The sequence below is a fragment of the Protopterus annectens genome, chromosome 2.part1, assembly GCF_019279795.1.
Source record: "Protopterus annectens isolate FY-2018-M chromosome 2.part1, PAN1.0, whole genome shotgun sequence".
Lineage (NCBI taxonomy): Eukaryota > Metazoa > Chordata > Ceratodontiformes > Protopteridae > Protopterus > Protopterus annectens.
Genome location: NC_056729.1, coordinates 1,336,870,627 through 1,336,896,137, shown reverse-complemented (window position 1 = coordinate 1,336,896,137; position 25,511 = coordinate 1,336,870,627). Strand labels below are relative to the sequence as shown.

Genomic DNA, 25,511 nt, shown 5'->3' with positions numbered 1-25,511 from the left:
AACTAGCCTGGTGGTGTGAATATCCTTGGTGAATATGGACACTCCTCCACCTTTAGTGTTTCGATCCTGGTTTGGTGGCCGAAAAGTGTGGTAAGAGTTGTAGCCTGATATTGCAGTGGTGCTCTCTGGAGCCTTGAACCAGGTCTCAGTTACTGCATAGATATCAATGTTCTCCATTTTTATGAGTGCCTCAAAAGAGTGCATTTTGAGGTTTAGACTTCTAGCTTTGAGTAGCATTACCTTCAGATTTTGCATGCTTGTACCTGTTACTGTAGTGGTTTTGTCCTTTGAACTTTGCCTAAAAAAGGCACTATAGGGGTGGCAAGAGCCTTAGCTAGTAACCTGAATCTCAGGGGTGACAGGTGAAGACCATCTCTGGCAAAGCATTGTGGCCTGTCGATTATGTCGTCCCAGGCAGACAGACACTGGATCCCCTTTGAATGACACCAGAAGCTTAGCGAATTGTTGAAGTCAATCATTTTGTCCTTATACTGTGGTATAATTCTGGGCAAAGGCAGGATGCTACTCAGGCTAGCGTCATACCTGCCTGGACCACATGGTCTGAGAGCTCTTCCATGTCTCTTTTCATGTAGTCCAGGGAGGTACGTCTGAAGTCATTCACTCCAACATGGACAGTGACAGAGTCATATTTGTACTTGTTGTGGAGTGACTTGAGTACATGTGTTATGTGGCGGATCCTGGCACCCGACAGGCACCTGACTGTAATTCTCTCCTTGTTCAGCCTGGTGAGTGGGACATCAGTGTGCCTGACTACTGAGTCACCTATGAATAAAGTGTTGGGCTGTCTGACATTGCAGTGATGGGCAGTAGTATGAGGACTCCTACTTGGACGTGTAAGTTTTGTTAAAGAATCAAGCGAGATCTGCCATGTTAATTTCATAGTTTGTATCATAAAGTATCAGAATTAGGAGATCCAAGCCTCCCTTACCAAATGGACCCATTATTTAGATGCACTTATTAGAGTCAGCTACATTGGTGAATGTAGTTTTCGTGATTGCAGAACCTGCAATGTGGAAAGAGACCTGGGAGGACATGCCAGAAGGTACCAGCATGTCCGCCTCCAGAAGTGTCAGATATAGGTCAGTAGCTAAATTAGTCACAGAGATCAGGGACTGGTAAACTGCCCAAACAGTTTAATTGCCCTCAGACTTATTACATGCCAGGGTAGTGGCATTCCATTCCTTACTCAAATCCTTTTTCAAGGCCCCCGCACCGTTTTTTTCCTCTTTATGAACTTTCTTGAGAGGTTAAACTCTCCTGTGTCAGCAGGTAGCTGGTAAGGTTCTGATTTTTGCAACGGCGCCTCCAGCTTTTTTCTCTGCCAACTAGAAGCCTCTCTTCTTCTTCTTCTTCTTCTTCCTAGTAAACACCACATAAATCTGGAAATCAACATCAGGATGTGACTGTTTAAGCAAACCAAACATGTAAAATACAAATATTTGCATGGTATCTGACACCCCCAATCACAAAAGCTTTCAGACCTGTAAGAAGCGTGAAAAAGTTTTACCTGGGAGTCATTCAAGAGCAAAACGGAAAAAGAAAATGACTCCCCAAAATGACACAACTTTTGAAGAACTATGCAATTGGAAGCTATGGGTCTAAAAACATTTTTGTCTCTGAAACTCAGCATAAGCCTGTCAGTGAATGTGGCATCGGCAGAATCACTAATCAAGCAATGACCAATTGGGGGTCATCTGTTTTGTTTGATGGTTACAAGGAATAGTATCTTCCATGACCTGCCCATCAACTATGATTACCTAATCAGTTAAGCTGCCACTTCTGAAAAAGCAGGGTGTGGCCTGAAGATTTCATTTTTGTAGAACCCCCCCCCCTGCATTTACCTTGTTAAATAAATGATGCATATGTTCTTTCTTTACTAAAAGAAGTAGCTGTCTCTGCACGGCTAATTCTGTAATTTCTAAACATTTTTTGCATAGCTGTCTAATAGGCAGTAATTTTAGTAGATGCAGAATAAAGAATTGTACTAGTTAAAGACACTGGATAGTATCTCATGGAAACACACAATCTGAGAAACATGCCTACTTTATTCATTCTTTCTCTCGTTACCCCCTTAATCCAGGGCAGCTAGAGCTACACCCTGTCCCAGCAGGCAGTGGGAACAAGGAGAAGCTCACCCAACGTGCACAGCTATTGAGTTTTTAGAAAATTCTCAATTCATATCACGCACATTGGTAAAAATCTATGTACTTGACTGTACAGTTACTGGATTATCTCAGAAACTGATGTAATGGTATTCTTAGCCTAGTTAATCAAACTGAAAAGTTAAATTCAAGCTTACCTCCATAAAAGGAAAAATAAGTCCCACTGTGAAATTGGACAACCAGTGAACCGATCCTCCTACCATGAAAGCTGCAGGCCGGGACGACTGAAGGAACATTTCCAGTGTCATCACATATGGAATGGGGCCTCAAAAGAAAAAAATAATCACGATTATACTTGTAACTCCTACGAAAAAGGCATTTGAGGCATTACATGTTTACATCTCTGAAGCAATACACATTTAATCTGAGTAGTTCAAAATTACGCGTAGCATTTTTTCAGAATGCTTACCATGGTAAAAAATTTAACATACCCATTTTGAATTCCCAAAAACTGTTAAAGCAGTTTATCCACATTAGATTAGTGTGCAAAGAAAGCTAAAACCATTTTTTTTCAGCTCAGGAAATGCAAACATTCAAATGGAACAGACTGTAGTTTGGATAGAAGAGTAATGAAGAAGGAACACATGGAAAAATGGTTCCAGTGTGAGAGCATCATAAGAATTTGGAAGGTATTCCATGTGAGAGCTGATCATTTTAAAACAAAATGCAGAAGTTATTGGCCATCTTATTAAAAAATGCTTAGCACTGCAGTCCGTCAGGTACTTGTATGATACAGACAATCACACACACAATTACGACAACCTCCATATTATGCAAAAACATACAAGTGGGCTGGAGGGAAAACAGGATAGACAGTATATTTGCAACAGCTAGCTAACAGAAGATGTTGACCAGAGAGTAATGTATGATAAGTGATTTTAGTCCAATAACTGTGAAAAGCATTCAAAATGCAGTGGTGCAGCGTTTAGTGTTGTCACCTCACAACAAGTGGTTCTCTGGTTTGATTCTCAGCTGGGGTGCCTTCTGTGTGGAGTCTGCATGTTCTTCCTGTGTTGTGTTCTTTGGTTTGATTCTCAGCTGGGGTGCCTTCTGGTGGAGTCTGAATGTTCCTCCTGTGTTTGCGTGGGTTTCCTCTGGGTGTTCCAGTTTCCTCCCACATTTCAAAGACATGTGTCTGGAACGTTTCTCTCCAGGCCTCTGCTGAAAATGGGCTCTGTCCTAGTCAGACTTTCCTGGTAAACAAATGATCTGATGTTGTCAACCTTCACTCAGTTCTTGACAGTGGGTTCTGTTCCAAACCTCGGAACCGAGTTGGCCATTTCCTTCAGCTTGTGCTCTCCAAACTCTCGAGCCAGGCCCTACACAGAATCCTCCTCCCAGAGATGACCTCAGATCTCATTTGCTGCTTTGCAAACCAGACGCATTAGTTTCCTTCTCTCGAGCCTTGGCCTCCTTTTTGTGAGTATTGTTTAAATTATAGACTCCCTTCCTTTTAAATAACATTTTTTTCTCATAATCTCTCTCTATATCTCTTTGTAGTACCTACCTCTCTTCTCTTACTTCCCGAAGCTATATTCCTCCTTCATATTTACTTCTACCATTGGTAGACTGTTGAGGACCATCGTTGGTACCATTTCCTTTCCTTTATTTATCTTCTTAAGGTATTCTCAAATACCATCGTTGGTATTTCTTTCACTATCTGTTAAAAAAAAAAAACTTTCTATTTGTGTTTCTTTTACCTTGCTCTGTCATGTGATTGTGTGACGGTTTTCTATTTTTGATTATGGCTGAACAGCAACAGGAAAAAACCTTCTCCTACTAAATCTTCTAAGGATACCTCCGGGTTTAAAAGGCATAAAAAATGTGAAGGCAAAATGCCTAACCTGGACAGGCATACTCTATGTGTTGACTGTCTTGGTAAGATCCGTCTCCAAGAAAACTGCTCCATTTGTCATGGGTTTTCTATCCATACTTTGACTGAAAGAAGAAATAAATTAATCTTGGAGGGTCTCCTGCATGTGGGTTTTGATGAGACCATTTCTGAGTGCAAGACCCTTCCTCATCATTGTCATCTTCTCCTGCTTTTAAAGAAAAGGCCTTCCTCAGTTCCAAGGTCCACAGAACCATCACAGAAAATGGCAAAAATCTTCCTCTGTACCAAAGAGTTCATCAGCACCAGTGGGTATATCTAGAACTATGTCTTCTTCTAAATTGGCATTGGAGCTGACAGCTACTTCTTTGGCACCTCCTGATGTATCAGTACCGAAGCAATTATGGCTGCCTCAACTCCCAAGAACATCTTATTCTCCATCCATAGATCTATTTAAAGACAGACTCCCCAGCCCAGTTGCGGAAGTGAGACCTCCTAAATCTCATCCACTTCATCGGGTTGGTCTACTAAGAGTCTTTCAGAGGCAGATACTATGAGACTGGTGGATCAGCTGCTGATGGTCAGGGGATTCTCCTCGGATCCGAGCCACACCGACATTGGCACCATTCTTCCTATGTCACCCCCATATCCTCCTTCAACTCCTGCTGAGCTTTTGGAGTCCTCAGTTCTGACTATCCCTGGCTTTGATTGTCTCAGTTCTGGTAGCATCTTCATCTCTGGTTCTGAGAATCACCTTGAGTTCCTCTGAGCTTTCGGCACAGGAGATCTCCCTGGATCAGGACTGTCTGGTCAGGTCCAAGATGCATGGTACTCTTTCTGCTCCTTTGGAGCCATCCATGTCCCTGGTGCTTCGGCCTTTGTAGTGTCGACCCAGGATTTTTTTCCTAGGGCTGCCTCCTTAGTGCAGGGTGTGACCCCAGATTTGAAGGAGTCTATCTTGGTTCTGGGCTCCCATCCCTCTACAGGAAGTCAGCCTTCCGGATTATGGAGAAGGCCTTGTCTATTGGAGACTTACAGTCATTGCCTTCCCTGCTGGGACAGATTTCTGCATCTCCTCAATCTGAGCTACCATCAAACTCATCCCCCAGGTCACCCCCTGATGAGGTTTCCTTCGGGGACATCCTAGAAATCCTGAAACAGAGGGGTGGCTGGTCCTCTACCCAACCTTCCTCAGAGGAATCAGTATACCCGGAGGCTTTTCATGCCCAACCCTCTACTACTTTGATCACTCCGCCTGCTGACGATCTCATTAAACTGATCACTCAGCAGGCGTGGAAGATGCCTGACACCATGGAGCCAATCCCCAAGAGACTGGATCGTGTATTGTCAGTCCCTAAGGATGAATCACACTGGGCAAAGAGAATTCCCAATGACACCATGGTGGTAGCAGCAGACATCAAAAAGAAACTTGCTGAGGAAATTCCTACTATCCATTCTCCTAACAAGGAGTCTAGGACTTTGAATAGATTTGGGAAGGGTGTCAGGTCCTTGAATTATATTGTACACTTTACCAGGTTACAGAGGGATCTGATCAAAGACCTCTCGGATACCCTCTCAGGAGCAGTGGCTGAATGGGTAAAAGACAAGGTTACCTCTCAGGTTGCAACCCTTGAAGCAATTTCTAACTCATTCATGAGGCTCATTGCTCATGCAGCTGAAGGGATGACTAGGGCAGCGGGTTCAGGCATAGCCATCAGAAGGCATTCTTGGATGCTCTTGTACAACTTTACAGAGCTAGTTAAAGCATCATTCGTCAACACTCCATTTGGATGTACCCTTTTTGGTCCTAAGGTAAAAGATACCCTAGCCAGATGTGAAAAGGATGGCAAGACCCTTTCTGCCATAGGCATATGTTTCTCCATTCCTTAGAGGCCATACTCTAGGAACCAGAGGAGTGGGAGACTATGGTTTAAAAATCCAAAAGGCCTTTCCAGGATTCACGAGGCAAAGACTTCTCTCATGGCAGGGGGGAACAATAGAAGATGCTACCCTAGAGGCAGTAATGGACTACAAAACCAAGGATCCAGAGAGTCTTCCTCTGGTACTTCCACTTCCTACCAGCACCCCTGAACAGGGGCCCGATTGCCCTCTTCTGGAGGCAGTCAGGGGAATGACTTTCTCTGCACCAATCTGCCTGGCAAGTGTTAACGATGGACAAATGGGTACAGGGAATAATATCCAGAGGTTACAAAATCCCTCTATCACTATCCCCAAAACCACAGAAAAAAACTCCTGGACATGCCACCCAGTCTCAGCGGAGCAGCAGTACTAGAAATTCAAAGACTGCTAAACAAAAGAGTCATCCAAAAAGTCTCATCAGACCAGAAAGGATCCGAATTTTACTCAAGATTCTTTTTAGTGCCCAAGAAAACAGGGAACTGGAGACTCATCTTGTATCTCAGCCAGTTCAATAAGGCAGTTCAACAAACCAGATTCTGGATGGTCACGGTTCAGTCGATACTTCCATTCTTGGAAAAAGATGTGTGGATGTGCTCTATCGACCTCCAAGACTCTTACTACCACATAAAAATGGAAAAGAACTCCAGGAGGTTTTTGCACTTCTGGCTGGGAGCCAGTCATTTTCAATTCAGACAGCTGCCCTTTGGACTCACCACAGCCCCCAGGGTGTTCACCAAATGCATGGCAGTGGTAGCAGCTCATCTAAGACTGAAGAGTTCCAGGTATTTCCATACTTCGACGACAGGGTCCTCACTGCTACCACCACGCGTCCACTAGAACGGGCAAGAGATTACACCTTACATCTCTGTACATCTCTAGGAATAACTATAAACCTCAAAAAGTCCACACTTCATCCCTCTTAACAGCTAGAATTCATTGGAGCCAACTTTGACACTGTTGTAGGTATTGCATCTCTCCTTCCAGAAAGGATACAATGCATCAGATCACAGGTCAGTTAATTACTAGGAAAAAACAAGGTCCCAGCAAGATTAGTTCTTCAAACATTAGGCCCCATGGCAGCAGCAGTCACTCTAGTTCCCTTGGCGAGACATCACATGCATATATTGCAATGGCTACTAGCATCTCAATGGTCTCTCATGCACCAACCTATGTCTCACTTAATTTTGATCACCAATCACTGCAAACAGGACCTGTTGTGGTGGCTACACCCCAACCAGATTCTCTTGGGTCACCCAATCAATCTTTCCCATCCCCAAGTCACAGTGACCACGGATGCCTCCCAGATAGGGAGGGGAGGCATTATCTGGGAAGGACATTCCAAGGCACTTGGTCCCTATTGGAGGCCAACTTGCAGGCCAACTTGCACATCAATGTCCTAGAGATGAGGACAGTACTATTAGTGTTACAAGCATGTTAAGATGCCCTTCCTCTAGGCACAGTAGCGATTCAGATGGACAACATGTCGATAGTCTGGTACATAAACAAACAAGGGGGAACCAAATCTTACCCATTGTGTCAAGAAGCACTCAGAGTTTGGCAATGGGTGATTTCTTCCAACCGTCTTCTCATGGCAACACACATTCCGGGGATCTCCAACATGATAGCAGACAAATTGGGCAGAACTATTCTCTTGCCTCATGAGTGTTCTCTCAATCCAGCAGTGGCAAACATTTTTCACCACTGGGGCCAATCTTGCTGCAATTGTTTTGCCTCTCCTCTAAACAACAAGTGCAGAAGTTACTTTGCCCTAATCCCCCCATAGGGGGAGTCACCCAAAGATGGTCTTCTCCATGATTGGCCCCCTTGGTCTGCTCTATGCCTTTCATTCGATTCCTCTCACTTCACAGTTCCTAAAGAAAGGTAAAAGGACAGAGAATACAGTAATACTCATTGCCCCTTCTGGCTTTGACAAATTTGGTATCCCTTCCTGTGGCCTCACTTAATTCAGAAACCATGGATTATAGGCCCAGCTCCAGATTTGCTATCTTATCCAGCGGGCATAGTGCATCCGAATCTCCAACATCTCAAGCTCACTACATGGCTTCTCCATTTCCCATGATTGCCAGACATCCTTCCAATTTCTTCACCTGTCTAACAAATTATTGTCGCTCATCACAAATCTTTTACAAAGAAACTATACCAAAGTAAATGGGAAAAGTTTGCTAGATGGACTCTTGATAAGAAGCTAGACCCTTATTCCAGTACTATCCACAAAGTGCTAGACTTTCTGGCTTCTCTTTACCAGTCAAGTACCTCCGCATCAACAGTTAAAGTTCATCTAGCGACAATTTCAAATTTTCATATAGGACTGGATGGTTCTTCTCTAATGTCAAACAAACTATGTAAAGCATTCTTAAGAGGCATCCTAATGCTAAGACCTCCATTTAAGGAACCTCATCCCCCTTGGATTTAACTGTAGTTCTTTAGGGCCTCACTATGACCCCACTTTGAACCTTCAGCAACTTGTGACTTAAAAGATCTCTCTTGGAAAACTTTATTTTTGGTGGCTATCACTTCAAGCACTATTGTGCAAACCTCCCTACATAATTTTTCATAGAGATAGAGTTGCACTTTGAACTAATCCATCTTTCCTGCCCCAAGTTGCCTCCAAAACTAATATTAATCACACTCTACAGTTACCAGTCTTTTTCCCAATTTTTTCCAAGGGAGAATATGCCCTCCACTTACGTGGATAGACAACTAAGTTTTTATCTTCACAGAACAAAACCATTTAGAAAATCGAACTAACTATGTGTGGTATTTTCTTCTCTTCATCTAGGTAATCCAGTTTCAAAGATTACCTTGGCTGAATGGCTTAGAGACTGCATCACATTCATTTATCGTTCTAAAGGGCTCCAACTTCCAAAAACAGTTCAAGCCCATTTTACAAGAGCAGTAGCTATGTCTGCAGTCTATCATGCCAGAGCTTCTTTAGACAACATTTGTGCATCAGCCACCTGGTCTTCTCATCATACTTTTATCACTCATTACAAATTGGATCAGGTCTCAAGGGGACGAGCATCCTTTGGCTCTGTGGTGCTCAGGAATATTCTTCCGTGAGACCTCCCGAGGCTAAAGTAGCTGGGGACTCTGTCCCACTGTCAAGGATTGGATGGAGACTGACAACATCAGCTAAAGAAGTTATGTCTTACCATAACATTCCATCTGTGTTGTCGATTTTCACCAGTCCCTGACATCCCCACCCTCCTTCCCCGATCCTGAGACTTTTAGTAGACCAAACTTACTTTTGACTAGTTCCTTTTAAGGATTCATATCTGGCCTCGGTTAATATGTTTATTATTCCTTAACCATAGCTTTCACATCTGACTGCCATTTCTTGGCAAACTCGATCTGAGGTAATCTCTGAGAGGAGGATTATGGGTAGAGCCTGGCTCGAGAGTTTGGAGAGCGCGAGCTGAAGTAAAAGGCTGACTTGGTTCCGGGGTTTGGAGCCAAACCCACTATTAAGGATTGGTGAAGATCGACAACACAGATGGAACGTTATGGTAGAACATAACGTCCTTTTAAATAATATGTTGGAGTTTTAGTTGCTATGTTATTTATTTATTTGAATTTTAGAATTTAATGAAATTTGCTGAAAATAATGCATGACCCAGGTGATAACAAGTAATAGTGTATGGTAAATAACCATATAATATTCAGTTTTATATGGATCACAGAGTATGAAGTTTTACAGACATAAGATAATATCTGTCCTACATAGACGTAAAATAACACCTCTGATATACAGCCAGAGATAGAATCAGTAAGTAATGATCAAAGTAATCAACACTGGATACATTCATTGACAACAAGACCAAAGATTTTTCAGAAGCCACTACAAGTAGTGTGAGTGGCTTAACAGGCTGTACACTCCTCTTTGGTGTTGGAGGATTAGGAGGCTGTGGGTTCTATTCCCATACCAGGTACTTGGCTTCATTTTTCCAGTACTGACACTGCAGTGCATCATAGCAGGTGCTGTACTCTTGTGTATGCCATCTTTCAGATGAGATGTTAAACCAAGGACTCATATACCTCAGTTGTTGGTGGCTCAGGTGTATGCAAAACATCCCATGGTACTTAATAAAGGAGTGGAGGTTTGCATTATTTTTATTATATACACATATTCACATTATTTACAAACATTTCACATCATATACACTACTTATGTAATCTGCAACCACCACCTTTATCTTCATCTTTCTTCTTATAACATAATCTAATTATGAAAATTCAGAGTACAATAATGGAAAATAACCATAATACAATTTCCCCATCCAATATTTCTACTATAACATGCAGCTGTTAAAGGAGCCAGAGAGAATTAGTGGTAAAATATTTTCCATCAAATGGATAAGCACACCCTTTCCTAGGGTAGCTTTGGTTTCAGCAGTTAAGAAATCACCTATTTTGTAAAAGTATCCAAAATTCCTCTTGAGACGTACCTCCATGGACTATATGAAGAGAGACATGACTGAGGTCTGAGTATGTGTCCCAGGCAGGTAGGACCCTAGCCCTATGCATCATCCTACCTTCACCAAGAATGATACCACAATACCAACAAAAAATAATTGACTTCAACAATTGGCTTAATTTCTGGTGTCTTTCCAAGGGGATCCAGTATCTGTCTGCCTGGGAAGACATGGTTGACAAGCCTCAATGCTTTGCCAGAGATGGTCTCCATCTGTCAACTCTGGGATTCCAGATCTTAGTCAAGGCTCTTGCCTCCTCCATTGTGCCTTTTTTAGGCTATGTCTCAAAGACAAATCTTACAACATAAAAGATCTGTCAAAAAGCAAATTGAAGGTCATGATGTTACAATGCTAGGAACCTCAATATGAAAATGCACTCACTGGAGGCTCTCCTCACACTGGAAGATGCAGATGTCTGTGCATCACAAAAACTTGGTTCAGGACAGCTGAGAGTACCCCTGCCTTACCAGGCTATACCTCATTCCACACATTCCAACCCCAAAATGAAGTCTGGAAGACTAAGGGTAGTGGAGCCTCTATCGTCATTAAAGACAGGCACACCTCCAGACTGGTTTACCAGCATGATGCACTGGAATTACTCCAGGTGCAGCTGACAGTTGACAAGGCACCCATCTAGCTACAGACCCCCCTCCATGACTAAGGACACCAACTCCTCCTACCTGGATCTACTTGACTCCATCTAGGTACCCCCTAACATCCTGATCCTTGGTGACTTCCACTACCCCACCATAGACTGGGTGAACTATTCCTGCACTAATGCGCTCACCCAACAATTCCTTGACTTCATCAATTCTAATGCACTAGTCCAGCTTGTCTCATCCCCACAAGGGGAGATAACATTCTGGACTTGATTCTCACCAACATGGGTGACTGCTGCACCACTCCAATAGTATGTTCTTCCCTGGTGAGACCAGATGATTGGTCTGTCTCATTTGAAGTTTCTATCCCTTCCAACCATCCCCAGATGTAACCAGGCTAAAAAAAACTTCTCAAAAGCTGACTACAACCTCCTAAGGGAGGGTATCAGTAGCTTCATACCTCCAACCCCCCCCCCCCCTCAGAGGATGCAGACAACTATGCTGAACAGTACGCCAATGCAGTATACAAGCACCTGTACAACTGCATGGACTCAGCCATACCCAATAGAACTAAAACCTGCTCCTCAAAGAAACACAAACCTGTCTGGTGGACATCCTCTATCAACAGGCTTTACAACAAAAGGAAGAAACTGTTGTCCTAGGGTAAAAAGGAACAAATTCTCAGCCTCAACAAGTAAATTAGATCACTAGTGAAAACCTCCATAGCCAATTATGAACCAAAACAGCCTCTGAAACAAAGGGAAACCACAAAGCCTTCTTCAGTTATGTTAGGAACCTCCATGGCAAAGCCCAGGTTTGTTACAAATTAGTTCTTAATGGTACCACTTACACCGATCCTGTTGACTTAGCCAACCTGCTAGCAGATAGGTTCAGCACAAACTTCACCCCCTATCTTCCCAAAGGCCCTTTCAGCATCCCTGATACTTGTCCCACTCCTCACATCTCCATAGATCAAGTGTTAAAGGTCTTATCTAAGGCAAAGAACACAGCTTCTATGGGATCTGATAGTATCCCAGTCTGCATTCTGCACCATCTCCAACAAGAACTAGCTTCACCATTGAGCACCCTATTCAATCACAGCCTAAGTACAGGCTTCATTCCCGCAGAGTGGAGAATTGCCATTGTCATCCCCTTGCACAAAGGTGGTGTCACTACTGGCCCTGGAAATAGCTTGACAAGTCTGATCTGTAAAAGCATGGAGCGTATTATTATGGATCTCATAAACAAGGACATAGGCAATCTCCAAGCACTTGACTTCACCCAGTTTGGATTCGTCAAGGGCAGATCTTGACTGTTGAACCTGGTTGACTTCTTTCAGACTGTCACCAAGGCCCTGGATGAGGGAAAGGCATTACATACAGCTTATCTTGACTTGGCCAAGACCTTCGACACAATCCCCCACTCGGGCATCATCAAAAAGCGAATGCAACTTTGCGTAAATCCCTAACTCATCAGGTGGGTGGCCAACTGACTCACCGATAGGACCCATAAGGTCAATATAGCTGTCACCATCGCCGACAGCAGACCTGTCACTAGTGGTGTTCCCAGGGATCTGTTCTGGGACCCCTACTGTTTGGCATTTACTTCTCAGAGGTTCAGGCAAAGGCAAAAAGCTTGTGGGTAGCCAAGTTTGCAGATGACTGTAAGTTGGGTGCTGTCATTGACTCCCCAAATGATGTTAACGTACTCCAAAAGGTTCTCACAGCAACAAATGAGTGTTGCCAAGGTCATGTTCTTAAGTTAAACACAAAAAATGTACTATCATACCATTCAGCAAAATATGGCCCCTACTGATTACCACATCAACTGCAACCACCTAAGCACACAGCCTGTGGTGATAGACCTGGGTACTTAGGTTGACAACAATCTTACATTCGACCATCATGTAGCTGCAGTGGTCAGAAAAGCCTTTTACTTGGTTCATTGCATATGTAAAGGGATTGCATCCAGAAAAAAGGAGGTTATTACCTCTATGTACTCCTCCCTCATTAGGCCAACAATTGAGTATAATGCCCCTTTTGTTATGTACCTCTCCAAACACCTGCACCAACTGGAAAGACCTCAGAAACACCTCACAAAGAGAATCCGTGACCTCCAACACCTGTCCTATGCGCACAGGCTCTAATCACTATCACTCTACTCAGTATCGTACAGATTGCTCAAAGGTGATCGGTGTCATGCCTACAAGGCAATATTGGACCCTGCCATATTAGAGATGCAACATATCCATAAGTCTAACTACTCGTGCATTACCCACTCAGAAAGCCTAAATCTAATATGCAACATCAACAAAACCTGCTGGAGAGACTGGTTTGTCTCTCAGAGGCTGCTCCATCTCTGGAATAGATTTCCCATACATGTCAAACAGAGTACCTCGCTGACTCTCTTCAAGTGCAACCTTGATGAGTGGATGGGAATCCACAAATTCATCCCAGGGGTTCCACCTGTGTCCCTCATTGACAGTGGTGACAGGTGCTGACTAAGGTTTTTTATTCGGGATAAACTCTTGGCTAGGCTTGTAAGGGCCCCAGGGCCATTAGCCTAGTAACCTCCTATGAGTAACCTGGTAGGCATTGAGTCCAGATAGACAGAGAAGGTTAGTTGTGGGTCAAGCCAAAAAACAGGATCCTTAAACTGAGTTACTGACCACAGATACCTCCCTCTGTGGGGAAGGCAGAGTCCAGAAATATGCAAGGCAACAATCACTACTTCATTTTTTTAAGTTGCAGGTGCATCTGATATTGTTTTGTCATAGCAAGAAATGATTAACCTGATTTAAAATACTGATGGGTTAGATGGCCACATAAGCAAGCTGATACTGAAGGTACCAAAGAAAACAGAAAGATAAAAAGTTCTTAATAAAGGCCACTGAGGTACCCCAAAGTTCACATCCTCAAGGGTGGAAGGAGATGCATGTCCTTACCCAAAAGAAGCAATGACTTAACTATACCTTTACCCAGTTGTAAGGCAAAGTGAGGAGTTTCAAGAGATATGATTCTGTCAGGATTGTATTGTTTTGGACTGAGTTAAAAAAAAAAAGACAAAATAAACAGAACACCCAACGAGTGAACGAATCACTGTAAAAGTACAATAAGATAATCCAAGTAAGAAAAGTTTTCGTTAGGTAGTATGATATTTCGTATTTTATTTTAGGATTTATTTTTAGTGTATATATATATATATATATATATATATATATATATATATATATAATGTATTGCTCTTATTTTATAGGACGTAAGCCTTATAACACAACATAAAGTAGAGGTTTGAGATGTGCGGGTATATTATGATTAGATTAGAGTTAGTAAAGGAAGGCATATTATATACTTTTATCTGTGTTGTATTCCATCGTATTTATATAGATGAAAGATGCATTGTCCTGTGTTTCACTGAACCACTAGTTAGATCAAAGATGTTTTAGCCACACATTTGAATGTAAATGTAAAGAGTGGCTGATTTCTCTTTAAGGGGTTCGGAGTACTCTATGCCACTTTGCATTATACTATGATGACGTTCCATGGTTTTGTAGAGCTAGCACTGAGAATACACAAGTAATTGCGTAAAGTTTGGAATAGATCTTTAGCTTATCATGCTACGGAGCTTTCACGTCTCTATAGCCTAGGACATATGTACGTTTTTAAATAGTGCTTTTATTGCGACAGTTTATGCTTCATTCTAAATCTTAGAAGGGAAGTTTTTGGTATACTATTTCAATGTATTTGAATGCTTCCGTAATACGCTATATGCATTAGATTGGATAGGATAATCATGCTGATTGGAAGTACTCGTGGATGTGTTGAGAATGTAAGTATATAAAGTTTTTATTCTGTTGCTACAATTTGTATGGTCTGATGAAGCCACTTGCATGGTGGTGAAAGCCCTAGGAGGATGGCAGAATGGTTAAGGTATTTACCTGGCAGACACAAGGTGCAGGGTTTGATTCTCACATGCAGTAGTTGGCTAGGCTTAAAATGGCCCACAAGGGCAATTAGCCTAGTACTAATCTATGAACCTATGAAATTAAAAGATAGTTTCTATTGAATGGTCTGATTCATACTTTATGAGAAAGGGAGCCGTGTTTCGTTTCACTGAATTTACTTTTCTTACTTAAAAAAAAATAAACTTTGTTAGTCAATAAAGAATATTATGCTGAGACTTCTGCTATCCTTATTATGGAATGTGTGGTCTGTGACTGTGTGGGTGGTAGGGTACTGTATCCATTCCAAACGTTAGACTGCTGGCTGCTGAGAAGACCAAAGAAGCTAAGATGAGTAGAGTATTGTGAGTAGATGAACTTGCCAAGCATTTTTGACAGTGCTGAAATATGGGCCATTGGCAATAAGAAAAGAGAAACAATAGGAGACATGTTAGGGGAGGGATTTCCACAGGTCAAGGCAAGCACTGGCAGTCAGTAACAAGTTAGTGATTTACCTGGGGACAATGGTATTAAAGGGTCATAAGCTTTCAAGAATTTGGGATCGGAAACATCTAACCTTGCAGTACCAAAGATTGCCTCTTGTTTTACAATTTGTTAACTTCCTGTAAAGACAGAGTCTGAAACTTAAAACAGAGGATCAATTCTTTTTTTTGCATGGATTGGGTTGTGAGATCACCAGCTTGAATACGGCAAGCACTGTGTGGGGAAAGTGTGGGAAAATTACACATTGGGTAAATAAACTAGCAAAGTCAGAGTGGGTGGTAATGACCTGACCATTAAGTTTGCTTTTTAGTTATTTTAGTGAATTTGGTTTACCTAACAAAGTATTGATTTCACTCTAAATTATTCTTGGTTCCTAAACAGTAGTTTGCTTTGACTTGGTAAATCATATTTAGCAGGTATGCCTTGCATTGCAAAATCCTGTCTCCTTCCCTTGATTACAAGACCCAAATTTGCAATCCCTAACATCCTGAAAAATAAAATGCTAACCAAACAAGAAACAATGAAGGCTTAAAACTTGCTGTTACAGTTTTAAGATGTTTTTGTATGGCGGCCATCTTTCTCTGCACTCCTCGATGTGAGAGTATCCCCAACATCCCTATTATTTATATGTCATTATACTTCAGCCTAAAACCCAGCCTTTGTAATTTTACATGCTATTTTGCATCTAAATGTTTCCTTTCTAACATTAGTATCATGGGCTGATATTCTTTATTGTCTGGAATATCCTCTACCGATCTCTTTCTTTACCATATTGGTGAGTTGATTAACATTCCAACTTACCACAAAAAAAAAAACATACATACAGTGCTTGTCCTACTGGTAAAGTGATCTTTTTCCCACTGTGTTACTCCTTAAGTGTTCATCTAGTCCCAAGGATACGGGACATCACTTCCTTAACAGACACCACCCACTATAACACCCAAGACAGCATCCCCCTGAGAAAACAGCAGAAAAGAGAGCCAGTATGTTTCGTCATTCAACCATTTCTGTTCTAAGTTTTGACATAAAATATCAAGCCCTATTTTAACTTGCTGTTAATGCAACTATACAGAAAAAAAGTTTATTCCAATTTCTTGTATCATGATCTTTAACGCTATTGCACACACACACACACACACACACACACACACACACACACACACACACACACACACACACACACACACACACACGCACACACCTATTCTGCCTGTAAAATGGTGCACCCAGAAATATGCACTCTGCATACAGGTATGTTCTATCAGCTTTCCGTGAGGGAGCTACTGCTCCTATTGCAATGACTTTTATTTATTTCTGCTTACCAAAAAACTGGCAGCTGTGATTTCCCATCATCAGTCAAATGAGTGGTGTCCTCATGCATAAACTGTTTTAGCAACTACAACCATCTCCAGTTGTTTTTGCACAGTTACTTAATATGCACGATATCTTGTTGTGCTACCTTTATTCAGGAGCAGGTAGATGAAACAATTTATTTTACTCCTATGTCCACTGCAGTTGCAAGCCAAGACTATCGGCTTGGGTCCCCTGCACTTTGTCGTATGGTATTTCTTCAGTAAAAGCAAGAGGTGTGTTTTAAGGTTGATGGTACAGATAGACAAGAGCTGGAAATATCGATGGTGTGTAATGTCGAGGCACGTAAGTAGGCCAGGAGGGGTAATAGTGTTTGTACATGTGTATGTGAGTTAAAGTTAGGGTCGGGGCTGAGTGAAGGATAGGTGTTGCATGTTTGCGAGTTTGTGTATTTTAGGGTTAGGGTCATTGTTAGATTAAGGGATAGATACAGTGTTGTTTGTGTGTTTGTGAATGTTTGGGTGTCTGAATGTGGCTTGTATAGTGGTAGTGTTAAAGGAAGGCTTTTATTGAAGGTAAGGTGTGAGGTTAAGGTTTAAGAAAGGGGCAGCAGTAAGGTTGGGGTTAGGGTTAGCAGCCATTACTAAGCTTTTGCAGGGGGGTAGGGGCGGTGAAGATGTATTGGAACATCTTTTTATATTTGCACATTGAGACTATACAATCTTCTCACAATGAAGTCGGCCATTTTTATCCCTGTTTTTATACTTCCTAAGCATAAAGTATGCCTTCACTATCTAATGCCTTTTAAACTTATAATGTTTATTTCTTAAGGGCAAACTCCAGGTATATTCCCATGTAATTCTTTTTTTTTTTTTTTTTTTTTTTTTACCTAGGAGGAGGGAAGGGCTCCTTGTATCCTAAATGAACTCTGTACCAGAGGCCCACAAGCAGTGGCTTTTTTTATAGGATTTTGCCTAAGGAAGGTTAGGGATAGTTAACAGTCTTGCTCTGCTCACACCAAAAATATAATCAGGTAAGAAACTTTGAGTCTGAATTGTTTACTGGTGCTTGGGCAGAGAATTGCTCAGTGGGTAGAAGTGACATTTTAAAAGGATTAGCAGGAGTAGAAACCATTTTTGTTGGCTGTTAGATACATATGCTTTATTTGCTTATCCTACATCCAAGTTAGGGCAGCAAATTGAAAGAGCTTAATGATGTTCATTGTGGAAACAAAAAAAGGAATTGTGTGGCTGCCTATTGAAATATTGACATTTCAAATGCCAAGTGCTGAAAAGCCAAAAAAAAAAAAAGAACGAATCTCAAAAAACACTCTTCTCCTTAAAACTTCTTTTTGCAAGGGGGCAAGCCCCACTGAGCTTATATATCAATGTATGCATATATGTGTGTGTGTGTGTGTGTGTGTGTGTGTGTGTGTGTGTGTGTGTGTGTGTCTGTGTGTGTGTCTGTGTGCACATATACATATATATATATATATATATATATATATATATATATATATATATATATATATATATATATATATATACACACACACATACATATCTATATATCTTTTGGCTGCTGCCATTAGGGGTCACTACAGCAGATCATCCTTTTCCATTTCTCCTGTTCTCTGCATCTTTTTCTGTTACACCAACCAGCTGCATGTCCTTTCAAACCACATCCATACACCTTAACTTAGGCCTTCCTCTTTTCCTCTTACCCAGCAGCTCCATCATTAGCATCCTTCTGCCAAGATACCCAGCATCCCTCCTCAGCACATGTCCAAAACAATGCAATCTCACCTCTCTGGCTTTGTCTCCAAGCCATCTAACCTGAGATGACCCACCAATATACTCATTTCTAATTCTGTCCATCCCCATCACACCCAATGGAAATATTAACATCTTTAACCAGCTCCAGTTCTGACTCCTGTCTCTTTGTCAGTGCCACCGTCTCCAACCCATATAACATAGCTGGTAGCACTACCATCTTGTAGACTTTCCCTTTCACTCTTACTGGTACCCGTCTGTCACACATCACTCCTGACACTCTTCTCTCACTCCACCCTGCCTGCACTCTCTTTTTCACCTCTCTTCCACACTCACCATTACCATATATACGTATATGTATATATCAAGATAGCCATACCTTGGTGGAAAGGGAATCTTTTAAGAAATGGCATGTTGGACTTAATATATGTAAGGCCATTCGTTCCGCCATTCAGTTTCCATGTATAGGGACTTGCTCTAGCTTGTCTTGACATTTCAAATGGTTACTGAATTGTGGACTTGTTTATATGAGCTGTGATGCATGTGTTGCTGAAAATGGGTCTGAAAAAGTATAGGACTCAAAATGCTCATTACAACTAAAAATTTTGCCATATGGAATTGAAAAATAATAAATAAAATTACAAGCAAATCTAGCAAAGAGAAGTGCCAGGAGCCATTACATGCCATACTCTCTAAACAGTTTCTGAGATTAGTTTATATGTGTGTTAAAGGTCTAGCAAGGGTTATTCCACCCATCACAAAGTTAAATCAAGTTAAATCAAGAGGTGTGTTAAAACAAAGAGACGTTTTGACAAGGGAAAGACAAGATGAAGTAAGAAAATCATGATTAAAATGTGTGTGTGTGTGTGTGTGTGTGTGTGTGTGTGTGTGTGTGTGTGTGTGTGTGTGTGTGTGTGTATGTGCGCGTGTGTGAGAGAGACAGAGAGAGAGAGTCAGCAAGCGAGAGACTTTCCATACCCTTCAACATCTTTGACCAAGAATTACTGTTTTTGCCTTATCTTTTCAAAAAAAAAAAAAACAAAAACAACAAAAAAATTCCTTGTTTCCCGCCTTTCTAAGCTAGTATAGTCCAGTTTTCAGGCTAGTGCTGAATTCAGGGCTGTGATACTAGTTTCAGAGTTGCCCATACCTTACTTGGATAGAAGGAAGTTTCACCTGTGAGACAGGGGAGCTTTGAGCACTCTTATCTGTCACTGGAGGAGTGGTTCCAGCCCAGAAGTTAGTAATTTATTGGCCATTTTGAGCTAATTTCTATCTCTTTCATTTCCCTACTATAAAAAACGTGTTTGCACAGTTTTGCATACTGGGCAGTGCGGCTAGCTATGGTTAAATTATTCCCGGCTCCACTAAGTCTCCTCTTCAGTTTTTCCCTTGAAACTAGTCTAACTCTCAACCTAAGCACTCAAAAAGCATCTTACAGCCCAGCACTTGCTCAGACCTAATAGCAATCACTAATATACCTTGACACTGATTGCCCAGCAGGGCAAGGCTCTTTATTCACCCCTCACCAACCAAGCGACTAAGCAGCTCACCCTACTATTCAGGCATGACCAAAGGGCAACTTCAGGTGCACTCTCCAGTCCAGCTGGTGAATCTGGGTATCCTGAGGCAATGTTACAACTGCCTCATGTACACAGACAACCCTTTCCTCCTACCACAAAACACTAATATATGCAAGAGATGCAATTATACAGCCAGAATGGAAGCTAAGCTGTCTCCACCCAAGACTGGAACAGACAGTCAAGAGGAGAAGGTTAACACTTGCACCAAACCTCCAGCCGCACACATACCTACTAAAACAGCACTGGCAAAAAATACACATAAATACACAAAATCATACTCGGAGGCTCTAAATAAAAACCTGCAAAAGCATCAGAGACCTCCAAAGCAGACACCCAAACAACCTGCACTTCCCATCACAAACCAAACAACACATAAAACACAAAATCAGTATGCCGCACAATCATAGCCCTTAAGGCGAAATAACATACCTAACACACTAGTAATAGGTGACTCTATAGTCAGGCACACTGACGTCCCACTCACAAGGCTGGACAAGCAGAAGGTTACTGTTAGCTGCCTGTCGGGAGCCAGAATCCACCACATAACACAAGCACTCAGGTCACTCCAGAACAAGTACAAATATGACTCTGTCATTGTTCATGTTGGTGTGAATGACCTGAGACGTACCTCCCTGGACTACATGAAAAGAGACATGGAAGAGCTCTCTGATCATGCAGCCCAGGCTGGTATGACCCTGACTAGCATCCTGCCCACACCAAGAATGATACCTCAGTATAAAGAAAAAATGATCAATTTCAACAATTGGCTAAGCTTCTGGTGTCATTCAAAGGGGATCCAGTGTCTGCCAGCCTGGGATGACATGCTCGACAAGCCACGTTGCTTTGCAAGAGACAGCTTGCACCTGTCACCCCTAGGCTTTCGAATACTGGCCAAGGCTCTTGCTGCCCCCATAGTACCTTTTTTAGGCAAGGCTCAAAAGTCAAACCCACCTCTGTAAACAGCACAATTAACAAAAAACTGAGGGTTATGCTACTCAACGCCAGGATTTTAAATCTCAAAATACATGCGCTCAAAGCACTCCTCAGTATGGAGAACATCGATGTCTGTGCAGTAACTGAAACCTGGTTCCAGAGAGCACTGCAGCACTACCGGGCTACAACTCATACCACACGTTTCAGCCACAGAACACGGACGAATCCCAGGAGAGGGTGTATCCATATTCATCAAGGATACCTACACCTCCAGGTTAGTGGCGTAGCATGATACCTCTGAGATAATCCATGTGCAACTAACATTGGACAAATCTGCAATGCAAATTGTGGCCTGCTACAGATCACCCTCCATGACCCAGGACCACCACTCCACCTTTCTGGAGACACTGAAAAACATGAAGGTCCTACCGAACACCCTTATATTGGGCGATTTCAATTACCCTACCATTCACTGGGAAAACTACTCGAGTACAAATTCCTAGGCCCAGCGATTCCTGGAATTCATCAACTCAAATGCCCTGGATCAACTGGTAAACTCCTCTACCAGAGGTGAAAACATATTGGACCTGGTCATCACCAACATGGGCGACAGGTGTTCCACACCGGAGGTCAACCCGTCACTGGTTAGATCAGGCCATAAACTAATCACTCTGGATGTCCACACCCCCCCACCACCACCCCCAACTAAGGAAACCACAGTAAAAAACTTTTCTAAAGCAAACATCACCTTACTTAAGACAGAGGTGGTAAGTTTCACAGCCCCCATGCTAAAGGATAACACTGCCCAAGATGCAGAAACCTTTACAAATGCACTCTATGAGCACCTACAAGGATGCATGGATTGTGCCATCCCTAGCAAAACCAAGACTCACTCCTCAGCCAGTTTGGTGGACCCCTGCAATAAACAGGCTATACAACAGAAGAAGGAAACTAGTTCAGAAAAAAAGCAAATTCCAAGTAGGAAAGACATCCCTGATCAGTATCAGTAAGAAACTAAGGTCCCTCATGAAATCATCCAAGGCTAACTTCAAAAGAAAAATAGCCAAGGATTCAAAAGATAACCACAAAGCCTTCTTTAGCTATGTTAAGAATCTAAGTGGCAACTCGCAGATATGCACTGAACTAGTGCAAAATAGCACAAACTATACTGATCCTACTGATATTGCCAACATCCTGGCAGATAGATTCAGTGCAAACTTCACCCACCTCTCACGTCCAAAAGGGCCCACAACAATACCGGAAAAGTGTAGTGTCCCAAAAATCACAGATACACAGGTGAAAACAGCCCTTTCAAAAGCCAAAAACACAGCGTCAATGGGACCAGATGGTGTCCCAAGCTGCATCTTGCACGAACTAAAGAACGAACTAACCCCCCACCTAAACACGCTATTCAAAATCAGTCTCTCCACAGGCTATGTGCCCATAGAATGGTGCACAGCAACAGTTATTCCTCTCCACAAAGGAGGGGCCACAACTGAACCTGGTAACTATCACCCCATAAGCCTGACTAGCCTGGTTTGCAAGGCTATGGAGCACATCATCATGGAACTCATTATCAAAGACATTGGGAACCTCCAAACACTTGACCCGACCCAGTTCGGCTTTATTAAGGGCAGATCATGCCTACTAAACCTGGTTGACTTCTTGAGACGGTCACCAAGGCCATAGACGAGGGAAAGGTGGTTCACACAGCCTACCTTGACTTAGGCTTTCAACACCATTCCCCACTCGGGTATTACAGTAAAAACTCACCAGCCTGAACATAAACCCCTATGTCACGAGATGGGTTGCCAGCTGACTTACAGACAGAACTCACACAGTAAGAATAGTGGGCTCCAGGTCCGACTCTAAACCAGTCACAAGTAGTGTCCCACAAGGCTCAGTCCTGGGACCCCTACTGTTTGGCATATACTTCTCAGAAGTACAGACAAACACAGGAGGACTATGGCTAACCAAGTTCGCTAATGACTGCAAACTGGGAGCCATAATTGACTCTCTGGCTGACATGGACATCCTCCAAATAGGCCTTACTGAGACGGACACCTGGTGTCAAAGTCATGGCCTCAAGCTAAATGCCAAAAAATGTAGTCATCCCATTTGGGTAAAACAAAACACCCATGAATTACCACATAGGTGGCAGCCCCCTTAATACAGTAGAGGTAATAAGAGATCTGGGACCCAGGTAGATAGCAATCTGTCCTTTGACAAACATATTGCCAAAATAGTTAGGAAATCCTTCTATGTGGCCCATCTAATTACTAAAGGGTTCGCATCTAGAAATAAAGAGGTTATAGTGCCCCTCTACTCGTCACTCATTAGACCCATCATAGAGTACAATGCCCCATTTGGGATGTACCTCACAAGATACTACCAACAGCTGGAAAGACCACAAAAGTACCTCCCCAAGAGGATTACTGGCCTCAAACATATGTCCTATGCAGCCCGACTGAAAAAACTCCGGCTATACTCAGTGGCATATCGTTACTCAGAGGTGATCTCTGCCTGACTTACAAAGCCATGTCCAACTCAGAATTGATGGACATGCTCCACCTAAAGAAATTCAAGTCACTGCGAGCCATGCACTCTAGTGAGCTAAACCTCGCCACAGCAATAAATAGAACATGCTGGAGGGATAGATTCCTGTCACAGAGACTCCCCATGCTTTGGGAACAAAATTCCAAATTACATCAGGCAGAGTCCCTCACTAACACTCTTCAAGACTAACCTTGATGAGTGGATGGGTAACAGAAAATATACCCCTGGGATCATGTCATTGGCTCTGCTTGACAGAGGATCAGTTAATTAATCAATGGGGTGGCGAAAGCCAACACACTCTGGCTAGGCTTATAAATGCCCTTGGGCTGATAGCCTATGAACCTATGAACATAAGAGTTCTAGATAATCGTAAAAATTTGAGACAAAAAGTCCCAGGTTAAAACAGAGACAAATTTTAAAGGTAACCCTAATTTTCCATAAACCTGCATTTTCTGTACAATTAGAAGTACGAAGCTGTAATATTTAGCTTCACTGACATGCAGTAACCTTTACTGATTTAACAAAAACTTAAACACTTCCAAATGACTGATCAAAATAAGGGCCATTTTTTGGGGTGGTAGGAAATTCTAATGACTTGCACTGTATGACCTTTTTTCATTAATATGATCACCATGAAACTTATAAATAAAGTGTACTCAGTCAAGAAAGCTGCAACTGTTGACCATGTTTGTGTGTGTGTGCACACACGAGTGCAAGTCTGTCAGTCTGTGCCTCAGTATTTGCGTGTAGGTGTGTCTTTGCTTCTGTCTATAGGTGTTTGAGTCTATTTGTCTGTTTCTGCCTCTGCATCTGTGTGTGCGTATGTGTCTGTCTACAGAGACTAAATTCTTACATAACATTTTTATTTGTAAAATACTTCCTCCTACAACAAATACATATGTTAAAAGCTTGAAACATTAGGCAGAGGAACTATTTTACATTGAAAATTTAAAAAAAATGTATATACTAATAAAAAAAAAAGCAGACACAAAACAATTTAATTTACACTTCATTACCTATGCACAATAATGCCCTCCAGGTTGGGCATTATCAGGCAATAATGGACCCTTGGGCAGTCCATTATTTCTTTGATAACAACCACTCTGTTAGGTAGTCGTTTGCTTAGAGATATAAATGGATGTTAAGTGCTATAAAGGAGCGTGACAGAGCAGACCACATCACAGCAAGGAAGAATGAGTTGGGAGGGTTGGTGTAATGGTTAAGGTGTTTGACTCACAGACACAGGATACAGTGTTTGATTCTCACCATTGGGAAGGAAATTGTCTATGCTAAGAATGGCCTATTAAGAAAGCTAGGCTAATAATTAGCTATGAACCTAGAATAATTTCACCAAATCAACAGAAAAGGGTCCAATATGACAAAAATACAACTAGAGCCAAATTAAATACAAGTACATTAAATAAAAAGAGCTTTGTTTCAGAACTCAAAGAAACATTCAGTTTATATAAGAGTCTTAAGTGGACTATCTGTACAATAACCACTGGCAAACGGAGTAAAACTGGCATTGTCTCAACTTTTGTCTAGCAAGATTCTGGCTGTCTGCCTTATGAGTTTTGCATAACGTAGTGTATATATATATATATATATATATATATATATATATATATATATAGTTATGTGGGCACTGGTTTCTCAGCATTACCTCTAATGAAATCTCTGCTGTTAAAGCACCATTCTGACTTATTTTTTCTTTCCTTTTTTGTGGTTATTTGTAGCTTACCATAGCCATCATCTTCATTCAAATCATCCATTTGTTAGATTGTTCGAAAGATTGTTTGCTCACAGCTGAATTCAGTCCTACAGTGGTATCAAATTCACAGTCCAGACTGCTTTCAGCCAAAGACCCAGAGGCTCCCTTACTCATG

The 25,511-nt window shown here is 42.0% G+C and overlaps 1 protein-coding gene across 1 annotated transcript in view; it reads right to left on the bottom strand.

The window, feature by feature from the left end:
- SLC2A5 (solute carrier family 2 member 5) overlaps window positions 1–25,511 on the bottom strand; it is a 208,985-nt gene that overhangs the window by 35,284 nt on the left and 148,190 nt on the right. Inside the window, exon 7 of the mRNA XM_044062800.1 lies at window positions 2,321–2,448. Within this exon, the coding sequence (XP_043918735.1) occupies window positions 2,321–2,448 (128 nt within the window). The remainder of the gene's footprint in view (window positions 1–2,320; window positions 2,449–25,511) is intronic.